The sequence below is a fragment of the Manacus candei genome, unplaced genomic scaffold (genome assembly GCF_025592945.1).
Source record: "Manacus candei isolate 608988 ecotype Guabito, Panama unplaced genomic scaffold, ASM2559294v1 h1tg000081l, whole genome shotgun sequence".
NCBI classification, from domain to species: Eukaryota; Metazoa; Chordata; class Aves; order Passeriformes; family Pipridae; genus Manacus; species Manacus candei.
Window position 1 is genome coordinate 5,911,523 of NW_026138129.1, and position 18,848 is coordinate 5,930,370.

Sequence of the window (18,848 nt, forward strand, 5' to 3'; positions counted from 1 at the left end):
AGGACAACCGAAAACACGGAGGAGGAATGAAATTGCAGGACACATACATTTGATAAGCTGACTACACTACAGCAGCCTACGAACTAAGGTATGAGAGTGAGAGAGAGAATGACACAGCAGAGACTGACACGGAACCAAGGAGGACGGGCTCAGAGCTATCTTCTTGGACTTCGGGAGGAAGAAAGGACTTCAGCAAACAGCTGGAGGTTGGTGGGAGGAGCATTCAGGTTCCCCGAACACTCCCACGAGAGAGAGAGACTGGGTACCTATCAGCCTAAGGGCTTTTCCTTGACTAAATTTAAAGGGAGAGGCTTGAAGGGACTGATAGAAGTGTATAATAATATATATATAGTTACTTTTAGCTTGTATAGTATTTATCTGTGTAAAATAAATGTATATATACTTCCCCTTTCCCCCATAGAGATGTCTGCCTGAAAATTTCTCTTCGGTGTTGAGATAAAATATTGGGAAGGGGTGGGGGAAGCCTGGAAATTGGATTTTGAATTTTTGTAGTGGTCCCAAACCACCACAGTATTAAATTAGCATACTTCTATTTATACACACACTTTCTGAACACTTCAACACTTCATTTCAAATGTATGGTCATATTACAGCAGCTTGATAGAAAGTGGCATAAATCCCTTCCTTGTACACAGCTTGTTCAAATGACATTTACACAGAAAATTAAACCTAATAAAACCTTTATCAGGGCCATTAGCAAGAAGTTGCTGTAATTAGTTCATAAAGTTATTTCAGAAAACTTCAAGAACAAAACATAAAGCAATCCAACTGTCACTTTTCTAAGTGATAAATTTATAAAGCTATGAACTTACCTATGCATAAAGAGCTTCGACTCATATTCTGTGAACAATTCGTCAGCCTTACAAAAGACACAGCTGCAATACAGAAAATTGAAAATGGATGCACTCAGAATTTCATTGGAAACCAACGTAATTACCATATATCTATTCCAACACACAAAACCACACAAAATCCTTAAAAAAGAACAAATTAACTGTCATATGTACACTCAATAAAATAACTGACAGGAAAAGATTTTCTAGGAATAAAACCAAAGGTCATGATTCTAACAAATGGATCTGTGATATCTGTGTGCATACAGCCCCTGATTACATAATCAAGACTTCAAGGTGTTACTTGAAATAAAGGAAAATTTAATAATCCACTTCTAAAGTATAGTTTCCGTTTTCAGGACATACTTGTTGAGTGGAAGTCTAACAGGTCGCAAATGGCAGATAGTAGCAGCCTCAATAACCTGCTTAGAAGGAGGCCCTTCTAAGTTTTTCACTGCTTCTCTTACAATCTTTTGGAACTTCTTCACTTCATCCAGCTGTGTTGTGAGCAGGTATTGAAGGCCTCTGCAGTCACGGAATCTGATTTAAAGACAAAGGGAAACAACTGTACACCGAGTCACCAAATCCAAACTTAATTAAGTGTTTTAAAGTGGAAGAAAAATAGCTAAATAGCAATCTAGGACAACATATGAAGTTCATATCATAAGCAAATGCTTATTATGACTGCATGTAATGCTGTTAGAAATCACTCCATTGTATGCCCAGAGATGATGGTATTTGTAGAATAGCAAGATTCTTCCCAAGACTTGAGAGATGGGACCAAATATTAGTAGTGAACACCAACCCCGCAACATTCTGGTCCACAATGCAAATCTACTAAAGGTAAACAACTGCACATACTCATAGTCTTACTTGTGTCTGTTGGCCAACAAAATGATTTGCAATGCACCTGTGCAATTCACAGCAGACAAATGCAACCATCACAAAAATATACTTCATTCTGCAAGTTAGGTTTCAAAGTTAAAATTATTAAATGGACATAACAGGAAACTATTTTCCTAAAACCTAGGTGTCTTTTGCACTTGGAGTGGAAACATGAAAACAAGTTAAGCACTTCCCATGTTGTGTTTTTCCTGTGAGCAGAGGTCTCTTGCTGAAAGTGCACAGTTCCTACAAGGTCTGACATTCATGGACAAGACTGTAGTTCTAGACCACAAGGAAAGTTTGATCCAAAACATTTGTTTTGTAAAGTGTGGAGATCAAAGCACAGGTTTAACACCACCACTAAAGCCTGGAATTTAATATGACCTACTTAAGTAATATGCATTTTTAAGTAACATAGACAAATCTGCCTAACAAGGTAGCCTGAAAACACATGTAAATTGCAATCACGAGTCTGCTGTTAATACCATCAGTTGCCAAATAATACCAGCTTTATAAAAATCTCCCACATTATACCATGGGTTAATCATGTCTTATATTCAGTTAGAGAACTTGCTGCTTTCACCACTGACCAGTAACACTTGATAAGACACTGTTTTTTAAGATGTCATCTCATATCCTAATATAAATTGAAAAGGAATTAAATTTTATCCCTACTTTATAAAATAAACATTTGAGTTGCAGATAGCTTTTCCAAAGTTATACAACCTATAAGCAGCAACAATTTAAGAAGATACTTTCTAAATACCTAATTTCAACTGAGGAAAAAAAAAAATCAGTATGACACTGGCAAACATACAGATAGATGCATATGCATACAAATTCTGCGTGAACATACAAACAACGCTGTCCTCTTATTTATTTTGACCAGAATGTGATGCTATCATTCTCAAATGAAAACTCAAACAGGAAACGTTTATATCCAGACTCACAGACTGGTTGAGATCGGAAGGGGCCTCTGGGTGTTGTCCAACTGCTCTCCTCAAGTAAGGTCACCTAGAGCTGGTTGCCCAGGACCATGCCCAGACAGCTTTTGAGTATCTCCAAGGATGGAGGCCCCATGACCTCTCTGGGCTACCTTTGCCAGTACCCAATCACCCTCACAGTAAAAGAGCATTTCCTGATGTTCACAGGGAACATCTTGTGTTTCAGTTCGTGCCCATTGCCTCTTGTGCTGAAAAAAAAGAGCTATATGTATCTTTATTTAGATTATTCAATAGAATTATGTTAAGTACTGAAAAGTAAAGGGTACGTTTACCTGCAGCAAGGGCAAGAAATTGTGACCTTTGGGGATCATGACAGCAGAATAATCATAGTGGAGGATACATCTTTATGTATTGAATGTGCATATCTTAAGTATTTAAACTTATACACACATACACATTTTATAAGCACACTAGATATTTGTACACATATGTATATGCATTTATATACATCTATCTATATATAATAAATATAATAAAAATGTATTTAACTAAAAACATCATTCAGAAAGACTGTATTTAAGAGCCTAAGTTCATGTATCTGAGAAAATTGCCTGAAGTTAAACTACGAGAGCACTGTCCTTCCTATGTCTCCCTTTTCTGTGATAAACTTACGGAGCTTCAGCATAGAACATATGACAGGAGGCTGGGAGAAACGGGTCTATTCAACCTTAAACTCAGAATGCTCACTTGTTGCTTTCTACATTTATCTCACTGGAAGGTACGGAGAAGACTGAGCCAAATATTTCTCAAAGGCACCTGGTGAAAGGACAAGAGACTGCACACAAGATGCAACACAGGAAATATTAACTAGATAAAAGGATTTTAATGTTTCTTTATTTCCAACAAGTGGATCATATACCAGAAACAGACTTCACATAGAGGCTATTGAATCTCCTTCTTGGAGATAACCTAAACTTAACAGGGTAAATCCCTGTGCAACCTGATTGGGTTGAATGAGCGTAGGCCTGGACCTATAAGTTGGGGGTTGGCCTAGTGATCTCCAGATGTCCCTTCTGAATCCATTGTTCTGTAATTGAACCCAAAAAACAGTGGTACAGTTGTCTCTAACATGAAACCAACCCAAAATTCTTTGCTCAGAAAGAGAGTGATGTTATCTTATGGTGCTACATAAGGATTTTCTGATCTTGTCTGCCTACTTTCCATTTACGCAAGTCAATTTCTTTTATAGGTTAAATGCAATAAACTTTGAATCTTTCTTGATCAGCAGTTGCATGACTACAGAAGATTGTAAAAACCATAGTTCACAATACAGAAAATTATTTCAAAGAATGTTCATCTAAGAGAAAATGGTAATTCTCCTACTTTTCTTCCCAAGTCTTCTATATAGCCAGCTTTTTCAGGGATTGGTTTTGAAACATAATTGCAGTCCAGATGTTCTGAAGCAAAAATGGCTGCTATTTAATTGGAACTGTTAGCACAAACTGATAAGAAGACTTGAACAGACTTAATTGTATTCATTAGCCTATTTTAGTTACTCTCTTACTTCTCTGCCATGGAGAGTTTATTAGTCTGCTGTTTGTAGTTGCAGGTTATTTCGTTTTGTACACGTTGAACGAGCTCCTCATCAATGGCATACTGTATTGCTGTCTGGATGACATCCAACCACCAAGGAGAACCGGAATGTATCTGTATGAAAAAGAATAGATTTATCCTTGAACATTCAACAAAGAAACAATTTAATCATTGCAGCAGAGGCGTAATGACTCTTTAGGCCTAACTGCTCTTTAGGCCACAGCCAAACAGATTGGTTAATTCCCTGAAAGTGGAGGATTAAGAGCATGATTAAAAAATAGCCCCTCTTCTGCTGAAGTGTAAGCACATGATTAAGAAACTTTCTACATTCTCATCTATTTCTACACCTTCAAAATGCTTCAGTAGAGTTAGATTCACCGAGACTATCTACAGAGAACAGCCACATAAAGATATTGTGATCTCAAAGTTTCCTTCTCCTCTCTCTCTCTCAGAAGGAGATGAAAAGATCATTTAATGAGACAAAGCAAAGCTCTCTGTGAAATTAACAGAGCAAGAACAGCAACCTTATAATTTTAACAGGTGAAAGAAGATGCGTAAGTTTACTTCCTCATCTGCTATTTGTCCTCATTTCTTTATTATTTATTTACTATTATGCAAATGACAAGCACCCTTTTAATTCAGGTGTTCATCAATTCATTAAGGGTTTGCACCTTTCTCAGAAATCTGAACTGTCATATTGACTCAACACAATTAAGCCTTAAGCACCATGACTAAATGCATGCCAAAAATCAGTTCCCTTGAAAGCAACTGAAATACCATCTGATACACCACAGAAATGTTCCAAGGCCCAAACCTATACCTTATTTTCCTAAATTATGGGTGAAGCACAGTTAATTTAAAAATCAAGAATGGTGTTAAACTTTACTAGAATCATCCCCCACCATGTACTTCTGTTTTAAGTCATCTGTTCATCAAGTACTGTGTGCCTTGTTATATGGGGAACACAGAGTATGTTTTGGGTCTGTGGTAAGCGTGAAGTAAGCCTGTGGGAAGTCCCATTCCAAACAGGCCTTCAAAAAACTGTTAGAAATAATAAACAGCTGGAGTTCTGCATATACAGATGAAAATAGTATTTTTTAAAAATCTCAAAATTCAGAGACAAAATATTTAAGAGGTGCCTGCCTTTCTCTGGAGCTCCCGAATGGTTTGAAGAACTGGCTGTAAGGCCTGATGGGCTTCTGCAACTTCTGCATTGGATTTACTCATATAATGTTGTCGAAGTTGTTCTGCCTGTAGGGAAATAAGAGCTTAAATTATAGACAAATCATATTTAGGAGGAATAATGGAAAATGTAAAAACTCCCCAGCTACCAAAATGTTTTAAAATGGTTAGCTACCTATGTGCTACCCACTTTCATTTGTAATATTTGGCAGTATTTTTCTTCCTCTAGAATCTAGCATTTATTAGTAAGCCCAAAAACCATTTGAGAAAACAAATTGGTTCAAAGATGCTAACTATGAAACTTCACTTTTGGACAAGCCCAAACAACACAATAGGAATACATTGCATTACGAAAGGGAACTGGAATTTAACTCACTATTCTAACTTATCTGTACAATAAATGTATTGTGCTGAATAAGCAAACAATAAAAAGATCTCAGAACAATCTGAGAACAGGAAAATTGAACTTGTCTACATATAAAACTTAGTCATGAAATAACAAGAAAGGCTTAAATTTCATTATTTTTAGGTGCATCAAATATAATTTTTTCATAGAAATTATGTATAAATTACTTCTGACAGTGAAAACCCCTCTTAGTATACAAATGCCTCCACCATGCAACCAGTATCAGTTTATTTCATATTTTAAAAACTGATGAACAAACAACTTACAAGTAACATTTATCTTTCATAATTTCATACTGATTTCACTAAGTACCTTAATTTAGTGCATTTTAGTGTGTGTTTAAGTCTTTCTTCTTTTTGTTTGCTACTATTAAGATAATTATACTGTTGTTGCAGAGCCCAGTTTGCCTGGAGTGGACAGGACTCTTGGGAATTTAGATGAGCTACTGGCAAAAAAAATGAGCTATGAAAAACCACCTCTGCTTCACATTTATAAAAAAAATACAAATTTTCCAATCCCCTTTTTTATAACAATGCCAGGAGAAGGTGACATTTTGAAAATTTCTAGAATTACAGATCAATAAAAAACAGGTGATATTTCTATATTATTTCTATAAAGGTGGGTAGAAACTTTAAATAGTTAAGAGAACAAGTCTCATTAAAACAAAAAAAAAATGCTACCCATACCTACGATTTGTGTAAAAATGATAAAATATCATAAGATATCCAAATAACAAGACAGATACTGATCACCACTGCAAAACAGGAGAGGCTGTAAGAACTGGGCCTGTGCAGTTTTAAGGAGAGAGGCTTAGAGGGTACTAAAGAACAGCCTTGCAGCAGCCAGAAGGAAACTACCTAGATTGGCAGGTATTTACCTGAAGTACATGGTAAGTGAACAAGGTACAACTGCTGTTTGGAAAGGAATATTAGGCAAGCATGGTGTTGGAAAGGAATATTAGATTAGGCAAGCATGGTGTTGGAAACTGCAACGATAATGGTCGACTTCTGCTAGAATTCTGTGCGGAGCAACATTCCCAAATCTTCATTCGCAAAGCCTAGCCATGATGATGATAACTGGGATGTTCTGTGTGAATTTTTTTCCCTACTATGAGAATTATGAAGTACTGAACAGGTTACTCAGCTAAGTTGTGATATCTCTTTCCTTGGAGATTTTAATGGCCCAACTGGATGAAGCCCTGAGATACCCAGTCAGAAATCAATGTTGACCCTACTCTGAGAGGGAGATTCAGCTAGTGACATCCCAAGTCCCTTTCAACCCAAATAATGCCACAATAATGACATTCCTTTCCAAATGTGGTCCATATTTCCACTACAAGTAACCAGTCGGGAAGAGTAATCCCAGTATTTTGCTGGATATTTCCCAGTTAAGATTAAGGATATAGTCAAACAGGCTAATGAACACAGGAAATGATACACAGTGACTTGCTCATCTGGCCTAATAAAAAACTTCACCTAGAGAAAACTCTGACTATTTGCATTTAAAAATGAGGAAAGCTAAAGAAAGTGTGAGGAAATAAAGGACTCAGAAGAATTCAGGATGATACACAGATGTTAACGATAAAGAATGTAAGTGAACATTGTGGGGACAGAGAAGCAATATTTTAGAAAAATTATTAAAAGCTCTGTAAAACATACAACATAACAGAGGCCACTAAGCATTTGGAATAGCAGTATTTTACTGGACATTTCTGCTCTCATCTCACACTCTAAACAACTCATGATTTTACCAAGTTGAAGGGAAATGTACATAGTTAACTTTAAAGCCATTTAATGTTACTTCCTTAGTTAGAGAAAATAGGACAAAAAAATAAAAATGTGCTCTTCAAAATGTATTTATATAAAAACAAACTCTGCTTACCTCTTCTGCAAGTCGGCTATCACGCAAAGTTGGGGGAATTCCTGGGTGCTTTGCCAACAATTCCATCAAATTATGTGTAGAATGAAGTCTCTAAATATACACAAAGTCAAGAGCAATCATGAAAAAAATCCATTGCAACATCTGTGACAGGAAAAGCTTGAACAGCAATGAAAGCTTACAGCAAGAAATTAGCATGCATTTAAAATTAGATTTATTTTTTCTCTGTTAATCTGGAAGCACCTTATAAAGAAAAGAAACATTCTTTTCCTCATTTTGCTCAGACAGGAAACAATAAGAAATTAAAGACTTTCAACATCTCAAAAGTAAATCAGCAGCAAGTTTGATACCAGGTCATCAAATACTCTCCCATACTCACCCTACTAATTAAAACAGCCCTTGACTATTATGGAAGACAAATTATTTATTTCAGAGCACATTCTTTTGTAAATGTCTTTTAGAATATTCTAAGGAAACAATTAATTTAGTCCATCTACAGCAAAATAAAGCTTAAGGAAAATACCAGATCCCAAGAGCCTCATTTGTCATATTTTCACTATTCTGAAATAAAAGATGACTGAATAAAACATGACTTTTTTGTTTATTTTTAGGAAAAATAAACTTGATCATTAATACAAGGCAACTCTGCTCCTCTTCCCTAGGTTCACCCTGTGTATCCCAAACCAGACCTCTACCTGCACAGACCTCTACCAGCTCCCACAGACTCGTATTAATAACCTCCACTATATCTGAACTTGTACTCCTCTCACCTCCTGGATTGACTCTACCTTTGTCCTATGACTATCTTAGCCACTGAAGAGGAATGGCCAGCAGTGGTTTGCTGTTATCCTTAAGAGCTAAACCTACATGACTGAGAAGCATTCAACAGACGTTTTATTACCAAAGCAATTATTAGGCAGCATGTATTTTGAGGGGGGGGGAAGCTTTATTGGATTGCATAATCCAGTAAAACAGTTTAATTAACAACCCTGTTGTGAGTATCTTAACAAGTTTACGCTAATATGGCTATGATAAGAGAAAAAAGCCACCAGGAAGTCACAAAAGAGAAGGAAAAATCAAAGAAGCGTAACAGAGACATCAGATAACCACATGCAAGATAATCAAACAATAATTTATTTAGCAAAGCAAGCAAAGAGACAACTGATCACTTCTTATTTATCTATCGTTAACATTTTAAATATCTTGCTATGCTGAAGAGAATCTTGGCCAATTTAGAACTGATATTTCTTGAAGAAATCTGAAGATGTTACTTAGATAACCACTGCTTTTTTTACCAATAAAATATGTTCATATTTTTAATATAGTATTCAAAATACATGAAGACAAATGTCTGAAGAGAAAATTCACTTTGATTCTTTTTCATGTTTTGATGCCTTTTTATCTTCTGCAGTGCAACAATTTTATTATTCTCTATCATTTGGCACATTAATATCACTCTCAGAGCAAACCCAGCATCCTGTATTTGCAGGATGCAATGTAGCAACATTAATGCGAGCAGTCACAGTCACATGCACACGTCTAGGAATTCAGCTTGTTAAGTTTATTGCAGAACAGCAGGTGGAGATCACACACTGCTTCAAGGACATCATGAAGACTCACAAGCAAGTGTTTAGAAATATAGCATCTTTCTTCCTTTAAAAAAAAAAAAAAGGAAACATGAAGGTCACTGGACCAATTCCTACCTAAATCACTGGACAGATTCCTGCCTAAATCACTGGACAGATTCCTGCCTAAATCACTGGACAGATTCCTATCTAAAGACTGTGATCATGACAGCACGCTGAAATGATAGTTCAGCACACCACTGTGAAGAAAAAAAGACTGACCTGTTAAGTTAAATCTAAAGTATTCCAGTTCTTAACTACATCTTTTTACATTTCAGTGCTCACTCACTTGCAAGGAATCTGTTTTGAGCTTTTCTTTGTGCTCTTCAGATGATCTTAATACTTCTCTGTATAGCTCCGCAGCCAATGCATATTCTCCTGATTAAAAAAAGAGTAACAAAAACATACACATATTGTGTTGGTTTTTAAATATACAAGCAGCCATGACTGACCTTGATGTAACAAGTTATATCACTTGAAACATACTATGTTTACAGAGAGTCTGTATAACAAGTGCTTGTCTTCAAGAAAATCTTTTCTATTCCACACCCCTCCCACCACCCAAAAAAAATGGTAAAAGACAGAGTATTATATTCTACAAAAACTATGCAATTTCCAAATTAAATATTTTTTGTGACTGCAAGATCTGTAGACCTCTTAATCTTAAAATATGTATTCGTGGTTGCATAAGTCCAAAAAATCTCATGTTTCACTAAAAAAAAAAATCACCTACAACTCACTGCAGTGATGCATTGCTAAATTTGCACTGCAAATACATTATTCACTGTTCCAGTGAAAACAATGAAAGTTGTATCACACTTCAGAAATGCAGAAATGATTAGGTACATGCAGGGAGCATAACTACTGATGTAAGCTACCAACATCACAATCACTTCTCAGAAAATAGATTATATAAATTAAAAAAGAAAAACAAAATTGAAACTGCATATGGAAAAGCAGGAAAAAAAAATTAATTTTCTCAATTGATGAAAATTTACTTAGCAGTAATAGTCTTAGAGACTCTTAAAACATGGCAAAGGACAGGGACAAGAAATGTATAAAGACACATAACAGAGTAAAAAAACCATCATCTTCCTCCATATCTGGAAGCGTAAAAATCTTATGTCAACAAAATTTGTTGCTTCTTACATTGAAAGTATTGCCAGTTGTAAGGGTGTAGTCCTGCAGTATAGAATTGTCCTTACTAGTAATAGGCCAAAAGCTATGTACTGAATTTGCAAGGCCTCAAGCTTGAAGCTTGTCAGGCCTCCTTGAATTTTGATTGACCCAGACCTTTTACTTGGCCTAGCTGGGACAGCAATTTCTGCCATTCGGTAGGTGTCTATGGCTAATTTTTAATTTTTTTTTTAACTTTTGTTTATCTTTGTGTGGTACAAACCCAGTTTTACATAGATAGCAGTAACAAGCAGTTATTCCATGTAGAATGAGATATTTACAACTAACACGATGTAGTGTAAGGAAATACAGGCCTAGTAACAATTGGAGAGGCCTTGAGAAGTAATATATAGGATGCAGCGTAGGGTACAGCCATGGGATGCTAAGAGATGGTGCACAGGTTTGGCAGTGAATAAGAAAGCCATGGCTATAAACAACTCACCCACAGTCAAAGAAATGCAGGCTTAGAGCTGGACAAAACTGGTTTTAGGGGCAACAAAGAGAACAAAGAAAGAGTATGTAACATTCATAAAAGGCATTATGTACACTAAATTTGGTGTTTTCACGGAGCTGCAGACCAGTGAAAAAAGAGAAAGATGCAAACATGTGCTAGCAAACATAAAAATGATCCTTGTGTGAGGAAGAAACCATCAACACAAACATCTTATTCCTCCTGATGAAGGTAGTGACAACCAGTGATAGCACTGCCACCACCTCTATGAAACCACTGACTTCAGGACCCAGAAGGGCCTAAGTAGAAAGGTGAGCATAAAAGCAGGACAAGCCGTATGAACACGTAAGTGCGATTGTTACTCTTTTTTTGCCTGTAAGAATTAGATCTGGACTAATAACAGTTAGACCTATAAGATTTCAACTATAGGAAGAATAAATTTGTGGCTTCCCATATGTGTAAGGTGTGCTTCCTTCTAACTGATAAAGAAGACTGAGTGTAATACTAACATTGGGGAGGGAGTTACAAGACCAGAACTCTGCCTCAGTCCTGCTTTTGTTTCTCACCAGATGAAATTTTCATCAATCTGCTTCTCAAAATAAGCCAAGCTTAATTTTTGCTTCTAGTGTATTTTAGAAGTGTTTCATCTATATATAAATCTTTTTAAGCACTTAATTCTATCTGAAACACTTATCTACATTCTGCAATCATAATGAAGTATTTCAAACCTAATAATTACTAACTACAGATTAGAGAATCTGAATGTAGTCTTTCTGTAAGGCAAGTAACAGAAAAAGCAGTTTGTGGGTTTTCCTCTCTGAAGGAAGATTTTAACATGAGCTGGAAAATTTCAAACAGCTTGTCAACTTTAGAAGAACTTGGAAAAGAGGCATTTTTTCACATTCATAACTAAGTAATTTCAACTTATTTTCATTTTGTTTAATGACACTCAAGATTAATACAGTTATTTTTGCTTCCCATTCAAAGGTTTTTTTCCTCATAATTCAGACAAAATCTACATTGACAGAGCTGTAGAGCAGGCAGCAGGGAAGAGATTCCACAGCCATCATAGCAGTTTGCATGGCAGGGGGCACAAAGTAAGCCCAGAAAGCAGTACTGATAAAACAAAAGCAGGTTAAGTACAAATACACAAGTATAGCTTCTTTTATCCTCCCAGTACACACAGATGCACTACAGTCATCCAATCTTACCTTTAATGATATGGATACCAGCTAAGCCATTAAGAGCACACACTAGCTGTCGGTGAGCTTCTTCACACTCCGTTCGACATTTCTTTTGCAGAGATGCTAACAGTTCCTCCATGGTCATGGTGCTGAAAAGGAGAACAAATGGCTCAAATCTGAAACAAAATCACAATACTAGAGAAATAAAACTGTCATGCTGTGCAGCATTAAAGATGGTTACATGCATCCAACATACTGTACAATGGGTTTTTTTATATTTATTTACTTATTAAAAAACCCTAGCTGTCAGCCTTGCTTTCTGCTAGAGCTTTCCCCTAACTTCACTGTGTTGAGAGGTTGACATCCTCTAAGAACAGAAAGAAATAAGCAAGAAGAAAATTAGAACTAGGTAAAATAATCTTTCACGAGGAAAAATATTTTGCTCTTTCTGTTACAGTATGAACTAGAAACACGAGAAATCAGACCTCATTTTGCCAAAAGCTCTTCAGATGAAAACAGCTATGAGAGACTACCTTTCTACCCTCTGCTACCAATTTAAACATGTAACGCACGTGACGTATCAATGTAAAGAAGAAAAATGTGTGAAATGAAAACAGGGAAAATTAGCAAAAATAATTTTAAACTTCTTTTTCTACTTTTGTCATTTTTATAAATTAGGAAAGGAATTTAGTCAGAAGAAAATTAATATAAAAATACAGGAAATGGAGAGGGAAGAGAGCGAAGCAGGAACAGAAATGAAAAAGAAGCAAGAAGGAAGCAAGAAGGATAGGTTGGAGTAAGGTCACAGGACAAAGAATCTAAGCAGAAAGAGGACTGACATAGACAGGAGAGTGAACAGCAGCAACAGCCTACAACAGCTGACCTGAGGCTGCTTCTATAACCAACTACTGCTGTTAGACCAGACGCTACCCTTCTCCCCTGAAACTCTGCTCCTCAGCCTCATTCACCTTTAGAGAAGCATTTACTATTTGGCATTTAGCACTGTCCAACAGAGTTAGGAGGTGATGTAACTCCTGCGCAGACTGTGTCCAAATTATGCTGGAAGGATACACTTTCTTAGGCCTTTATTTTACCCTCTTTGCAACATAGTTCCAGTTGCAGCAACTGATTTTTGGCTTTATGCTACAGTGTTATACCAGAGCAGGCTTTAAATCAATATAATCACTATTTGTGTATTCTGCAGAGGTAATGGCAAATACACATAGCACCTGCATACACTGATACTTCCACCATTGCTACTTACCTTTTATTTTCAGAACCATCAGCAGTTTCAAGAAAAATTAAAAAAGCAGAAGGATGTAAATATAAAATATGCAATTTGATACACAGCCTGAGACTACCAATTAAGACAAAAAGAAGAGCTTTTTTTACTCAGTTAAACTAGGAGAGCCCTAGCAGTGAATTTCTTCATTATTTTCATACACATAACCAAAGCCAGGAGTCAAATCTTCTCTCTGATCTGGGAATGTCTACTGCTGCAGTCAAGTTTGGTTCACAAAAAAGATATGGAAATAGTGCTTTCTTTGTACATGTGATTTTAAGAAAGATTTAATTCTCATTGCTGGTTTTTCCACCACAGTTACTATGCAGCTGTCACTGTGCAACCATTCTACCAAAATCAACACAGGACTAAGAAGTGCCCAGCATACTCTGCTCAGTTTATACATTTCATTTATACTAAACTGGCTCATTTTAATGCAAATAATCTTGTATGGGTGGAAATATCAATTTCTCCTAGGTTTGACAGAAAGTGCTACAAGCACAGTATCTAACTATTATTTCTGCTGAAGTAGGTGCAAAGCCAGTTTCAGGTGCTTAGGCACCACAGATGCCCTGTATGAGAAGAGGGAAGGAGTAAGACACAAAACTTCATAAAGCATAGAAAGAGATGGAATAGAATGGATGAACAAGACTAGGACACAGTAGAAATAACACTGGCAGTGCTAAAAGTTTAAGTTCTTCTCTGCCTGTAGGTTAAAAAAAAAACAGTCAGTGCTCTCAGAGTCTGGAATGGAAACAGCCTGTTCTTTCACAGCCTCCCTCTAATTGATTGAAAGTGTAGCAGCTCCATTTTGCAATAGGGCTAGCAACATGCTTTTGGTCTAACAACTGCTGAGGACCAAACTGATACTTGGAGGGCACTTGTGAAGATGATGATCTTGAAAGTATGCAAAAAAAAAAAAAAAGGAAAAAAGTATTTGTACAACTTCCAAGCTTGGATCTACATTTAAAAATTCTGCAACCTCACATTAACATTTTCTCTGAACTAAATAATTATTCTATTCTGTTGATTCATTTTGTTCATTTTTCTTATTCATGAACACGAGTTTTGTAAGAGACAAAAGAAAATCAGTGGGCTTATTTGAAACTGAAGAAGAATCTGGTTTGTTTCACACTTTATCTCTCACCTGGAACACCCCAGTATCCATCAACATCGCAAGGTTAAAATGCTACTGGAAAATCAAATTGCCTCTCAGTACTATGTTCTTTAACACAAGAATTACACTAACAACCCTACTGCACCCATTCGTCTTCTGAGGTCAGATTAGCTTGGTGTACCATATTTGCACATTTAATTAAAGAAGCCTAAAATTAGGCTTGAGATGAGTACTGTGCAAGATCTTGCACTGTTGGGGGCAATCAGAGTTTTTCTCTGGATAAAGCAGGCCATTTAAGAAATGACAGAAATTCACCTTTTCTGTAATGGCAAGAACTCTCCCCGAACAGCTTGTGGATGACAGCAGGCCTGCCTCAGCCGTAGCAATGGGTATAGTATGGAAGTCACAGTCCTTCTATCTAGGCTGCTAAGCTTAAGAGTCCAGTCTGAAATCTTCCTGAGTTTTGCCAATGCATCCTGGCAGCACACCTCATGCTGGCGATGATAGAAGTGTCTCTCCACAGGAGAGAAGTGAAGCCAGTGTATATTTTCTGTCTGAGGGGGTATTTGAATCTGCAATTAAAGAAGAAAATAAGTAATTTTACAAATAAAACTATTGATAAATGATGTTCAGGAATTTTAAAACTCAAAACTCTTACTTACTTGGTCAATCACATCCTTCTTTGCTGATCTCCACATTATCTTCGCAATTAGACTGTAAAGAGGTCGGGGATTTTTCCTACAATAAGGTCGATATAAAAGTTGGTCCCACCAATGTTTGACCCAGTAAGGATCAACTCCAAGAAAAAGGACTAATCCATACAGATCTGCCAAGAAAAGAAAGTGTTTTAGTACAGTGTTTGTGTTTTAACACTTCACAATATGCCTTCAAAAAATTAACTTTCATACAAAGGCTACCAGGCATAATGACCTTCTGGTCATTATCTTCTGCACTTCTTTTCCAGTCATTTTCTCATCAAAATATTTAATTTTAGCCAAGGGACTGGGTAGGGGAATGTGGGGGTTCTCTCCTTTAGCTAGCTGGTGACTTCCACACAACTTGCAAGAATATAGCTATTTGTGAGACACTTTCCCAATTTCAAGTTTAGCAGAAAAAAGCGACAAATTTAAACCTATTCAGAGCAGAGGCAAGAGGCAGAAATTACATGACTGCATATGGTTAACAGGGCCTGCCAGGATTTTCTAAAACAACATTGCTCAGTATCATTACTTCACAGCCTGCTGTGCACCAACTGTTTGCTGCCCACCACCTAGAAGGAGTTGCAATTCAGAAGACTTTCACTTCTCTGCTAAGACATAAAGAAGTAACAAAAGACACTTTGTTTTCTTGCTGAGAAAATACAATTTAATTACTAATTCTGCCTAATTCAGAAATCCATCACTTTTTGGAATGAAACTTAAGGACATTCTGACTTTAAACTTGTGCCTAAATCTCAACAGAAAAATACAGAAGCACACATTTAAATGCTGCAAGCCGACAGTGCCAAAACAGAGATATGTGATGGTACCTTGTAGTTCCTAAAGATCTGGTGGCTACATTCCTTTTTTTGTTAGGTTTATAGTAATTTTGTATTCAGCTGAAAGCATCATGACATTCACCAAATACATCATAGACCAGGGGAAGAAAAATCCTGGGAATCATTTCTATGCAAGAAGCAACTGTTTACCCAGAGGTCCTATCCAACTGTATTACAGCAGCAGTGTCACAGATTGAAATGAGTCAGCAGCTTTCATCCCCTAAGTGAATGGAGGCTGCCTTAACATAGCCTGAGAGACTGTCAATACATATTATGCACAATACGACATTTCAGATATTTATTAAATCAAGACTATCACACATAAGGACTTGAAGAAATTAACCATGACAATAAAATCTATCAGTTCCTTTTACAGGGTTTGACTTATTAACTACATATTCTTATAACTATAGTGCATATTTATAAATTTAATTCACAATTCCATAATGAATTAATCTACAATATTGACTTTAGTAATTTGGTATCCATATAACAGTCCACAAATGCTTACACCGATTTATCCACTTTAAAACTCACTGTCTCAGCGTGTACTATATATTCCTAAATCAATCAGAGAACAGGGAGACAGAGAAGTTAATCAGTTCCCTTTCTTTTTTCTATCTCTCTGAAGCCTGTCTACAGAAACTGAGTACCTCACAAAAATGACAAAATAAATGACACCTGCTAACATACAGCTACCTACTTCACACATCTCAATTCATTAAGTCCTTACATAAGGACTTAAGACAGTTTCATAAGCTTTAGCACGATTTCCAGAATTTATATTCATGGCAGTTGATGCCCACAGCAGTTCATACGGGGCTATGCAAAAAGCAAATACAGCTTTGCTTGCTGTATTTGACAGCTTAAAGGATTCTGTAACCAGAGCAGACTACCTATAGCTGCAAGAGAGAAGGGTTAATATTTACCCACTTTAAGTGAAAACTGAAGAACAGACTTGAATCAGCTGTTGGACACACAGTTTCTCTGCTGTCCAAAGTATCTGTCTAACTAAGGGAGACAAGAAGATTCCAGCTCTGCAATTTTTATATTGATAAAAGTATTGATGGCTTTATTACATGCTTAAAGTTTATGGCTTACCAAATCAGAGTACCTAATCAATTCAAAGCAAAACAAGCAGATGTTTTAACTGCTTCAAAGCACTACCTAATTATCAGCATAGGGAAATCCCACAGATGACACTGCTACATAAAATCTCACCTTCTAATCCTCGCTGCACAGGAGTACCACTGACACACCAACGATTGATTCCACTTAAACGGAGCGCCATTTCAGCAGCCTAGTAAAAGGAAATAGAGCCAATGGTAGGAAATGGAAAACAAAGAGTAGAACACAGTCTGACAACATGTGGACCTTATTTTTGAGAAGTCTGAACATCTTTTCAGTATGTAACATTAGCAGATTAGAAGCAGCATCAGTACAACATATTATGAAAATGTATATAAAATTTTGGAGCTTTTCTGAAGGTAACTGAGAACTGATAAAAGCCATGTCCTCTTCTGAGTAATCAAGTGCAATTAAGAGTTCACAGAAACCAAACAGATAGCAAAAGAAAATGTATGTTAAAAAAAAAATAAAAAAATTAAAGCCCATAAGCCATTATGTAAGTAGCATTTTTATCTTTCTGTCTTGGGCAAAAAGATCGGACAGACACTAATTAAAATAATCTCCCCCTGCAGACTGTATCTCTTGAGTTTGCAGACAGACTGCTGACTATTTTAGCTTCTAGACCCAAAGGACATGTCTATGCCTCTGAATCATACCACTGAACAGGCTAGCGTCTTGTTTGAAGCTATCAAACACTGTACACAACACGATGATCTAGTTCTTTAAACTGTCAGTATAGATTATATGTTAAGTATTTTTTGAGCTGGATAAACTTCACAGTCTGCCAAAATTCCAACAGGAGAACCATTTAATAGTAAGTATCTCCAACAGAAAATTCACTTCTACAGAACAAGTGACAAGGACAAATTACTTGAGTGCACTGAACATTAAGAGGGGGAGAGGAAATCTACTGTATTATTTACAATAAACTTGTCAAAACCTTTTCAAGTTAAATAAACACACGACCAGGAATGCCATACCTTTGCAGTAGTGCATTCAACCATTTGTGCTTCATCGAGGCAGATCCTCCACCACTCCACTGCTACTAAGGGGCTTGGGATGGCCATGTACCGCTTCTGGTTCCTGAAGCGGCGCCCGTCTTCGCTGTTGCTGTGGGGGATGTCCACATAGTTCAGTTCAGTGCGCAGCACATCGTACGTGGTGATAACCACCTCCTGCTCCGCCAACATGTGTGGCTGCAAAAAGCCGTGCTTCTTCACACCTTGATACACCTACATAGATTTATGTTCAATAGCACAATAGCAAAGAAAAAAACAGAGATACTTTAATAAAAATGCCAAAATATCAGTACAGCTTAGTATATGCATGCTTCTAGCAGTGTTGCTCATTAATATGAAACCATTCATAAAATCTGTACTCATACACCAGCACGGTGGGAAATACATCTAAGTAGCATAATAATCAATACAATACAGTCACTGATGCAAAATTTTTATGTATAATTATTTATAATTGCAAAACATTTTTTTCTCCTTTGAAGAAGAGAGGACTTTGTTATTTTCTTCAACAGTTATTTGTTGTAATTTGTTGTTATTTGTTTGAAGATTAAGTATTCTGTAATGCTGTATAGCACAACATTATGTAA

At 36.6% G+C, this 18,848-nt stretch overlaps 1 protein-coding gene across 3 annotated transcripts in view; it reads right to left on the minus strand.

The window, feature by feature from the left end:
- SHPRH (SNF2 histone linker PHD RING helicase) overlaps window positions 1-18,848 on the minus strand; it is a 56,442-nt gene that overhangs the window by 19,161 nt on the left and 18,433 nt on the right. For all 3 annotated transcript variants that reach the window (XM_051811287.1, XM_051811286.1, XM_051811288.1), the window contains 11 exons: window positions 18,223-18,474; window positions 17,336-17,414; window positions 15,240-15,403; window positions 14,893-15,149; window positions 12,206-12,327; window positions 9,657-9,745; window positions 7,746-7,835; window positions 5,420-5,527; window positions 4,248-4,390; window positions 1,221-1,394; window positions 834-896 (listed from right to left, as the gene is read on the minus strand). In XM_051811287.1, the coding sequence (XP_051667247.1) occupies window positions 834-896; window positions 1,221-1,394; window positions 4,248-4,390; window positions 5,420-5,527; window positions 7,746-7,835; window positions 9,657-9,745; window positions 12,206-12,327; window positions 14,893-15,149; window positions 15,240-15,403; window positions 17,336-17,414; window positions 18,223-18,474 (1,541 nt within the window). The remainder of the gene's footprint in view (window positions 1-833; window positions 897-1,220; window positions 1,395-4,247; window positions 4,391-5,419; window positions 5,528-7,745; window positions 7,836-9,656; window positions 9,746-12,205; window positions 12,328-14,892; window positions 15,150-15,239; window positions 15,404-17,335; window positions 17,415-18,222; window positions 18,475-18,848) is intronic.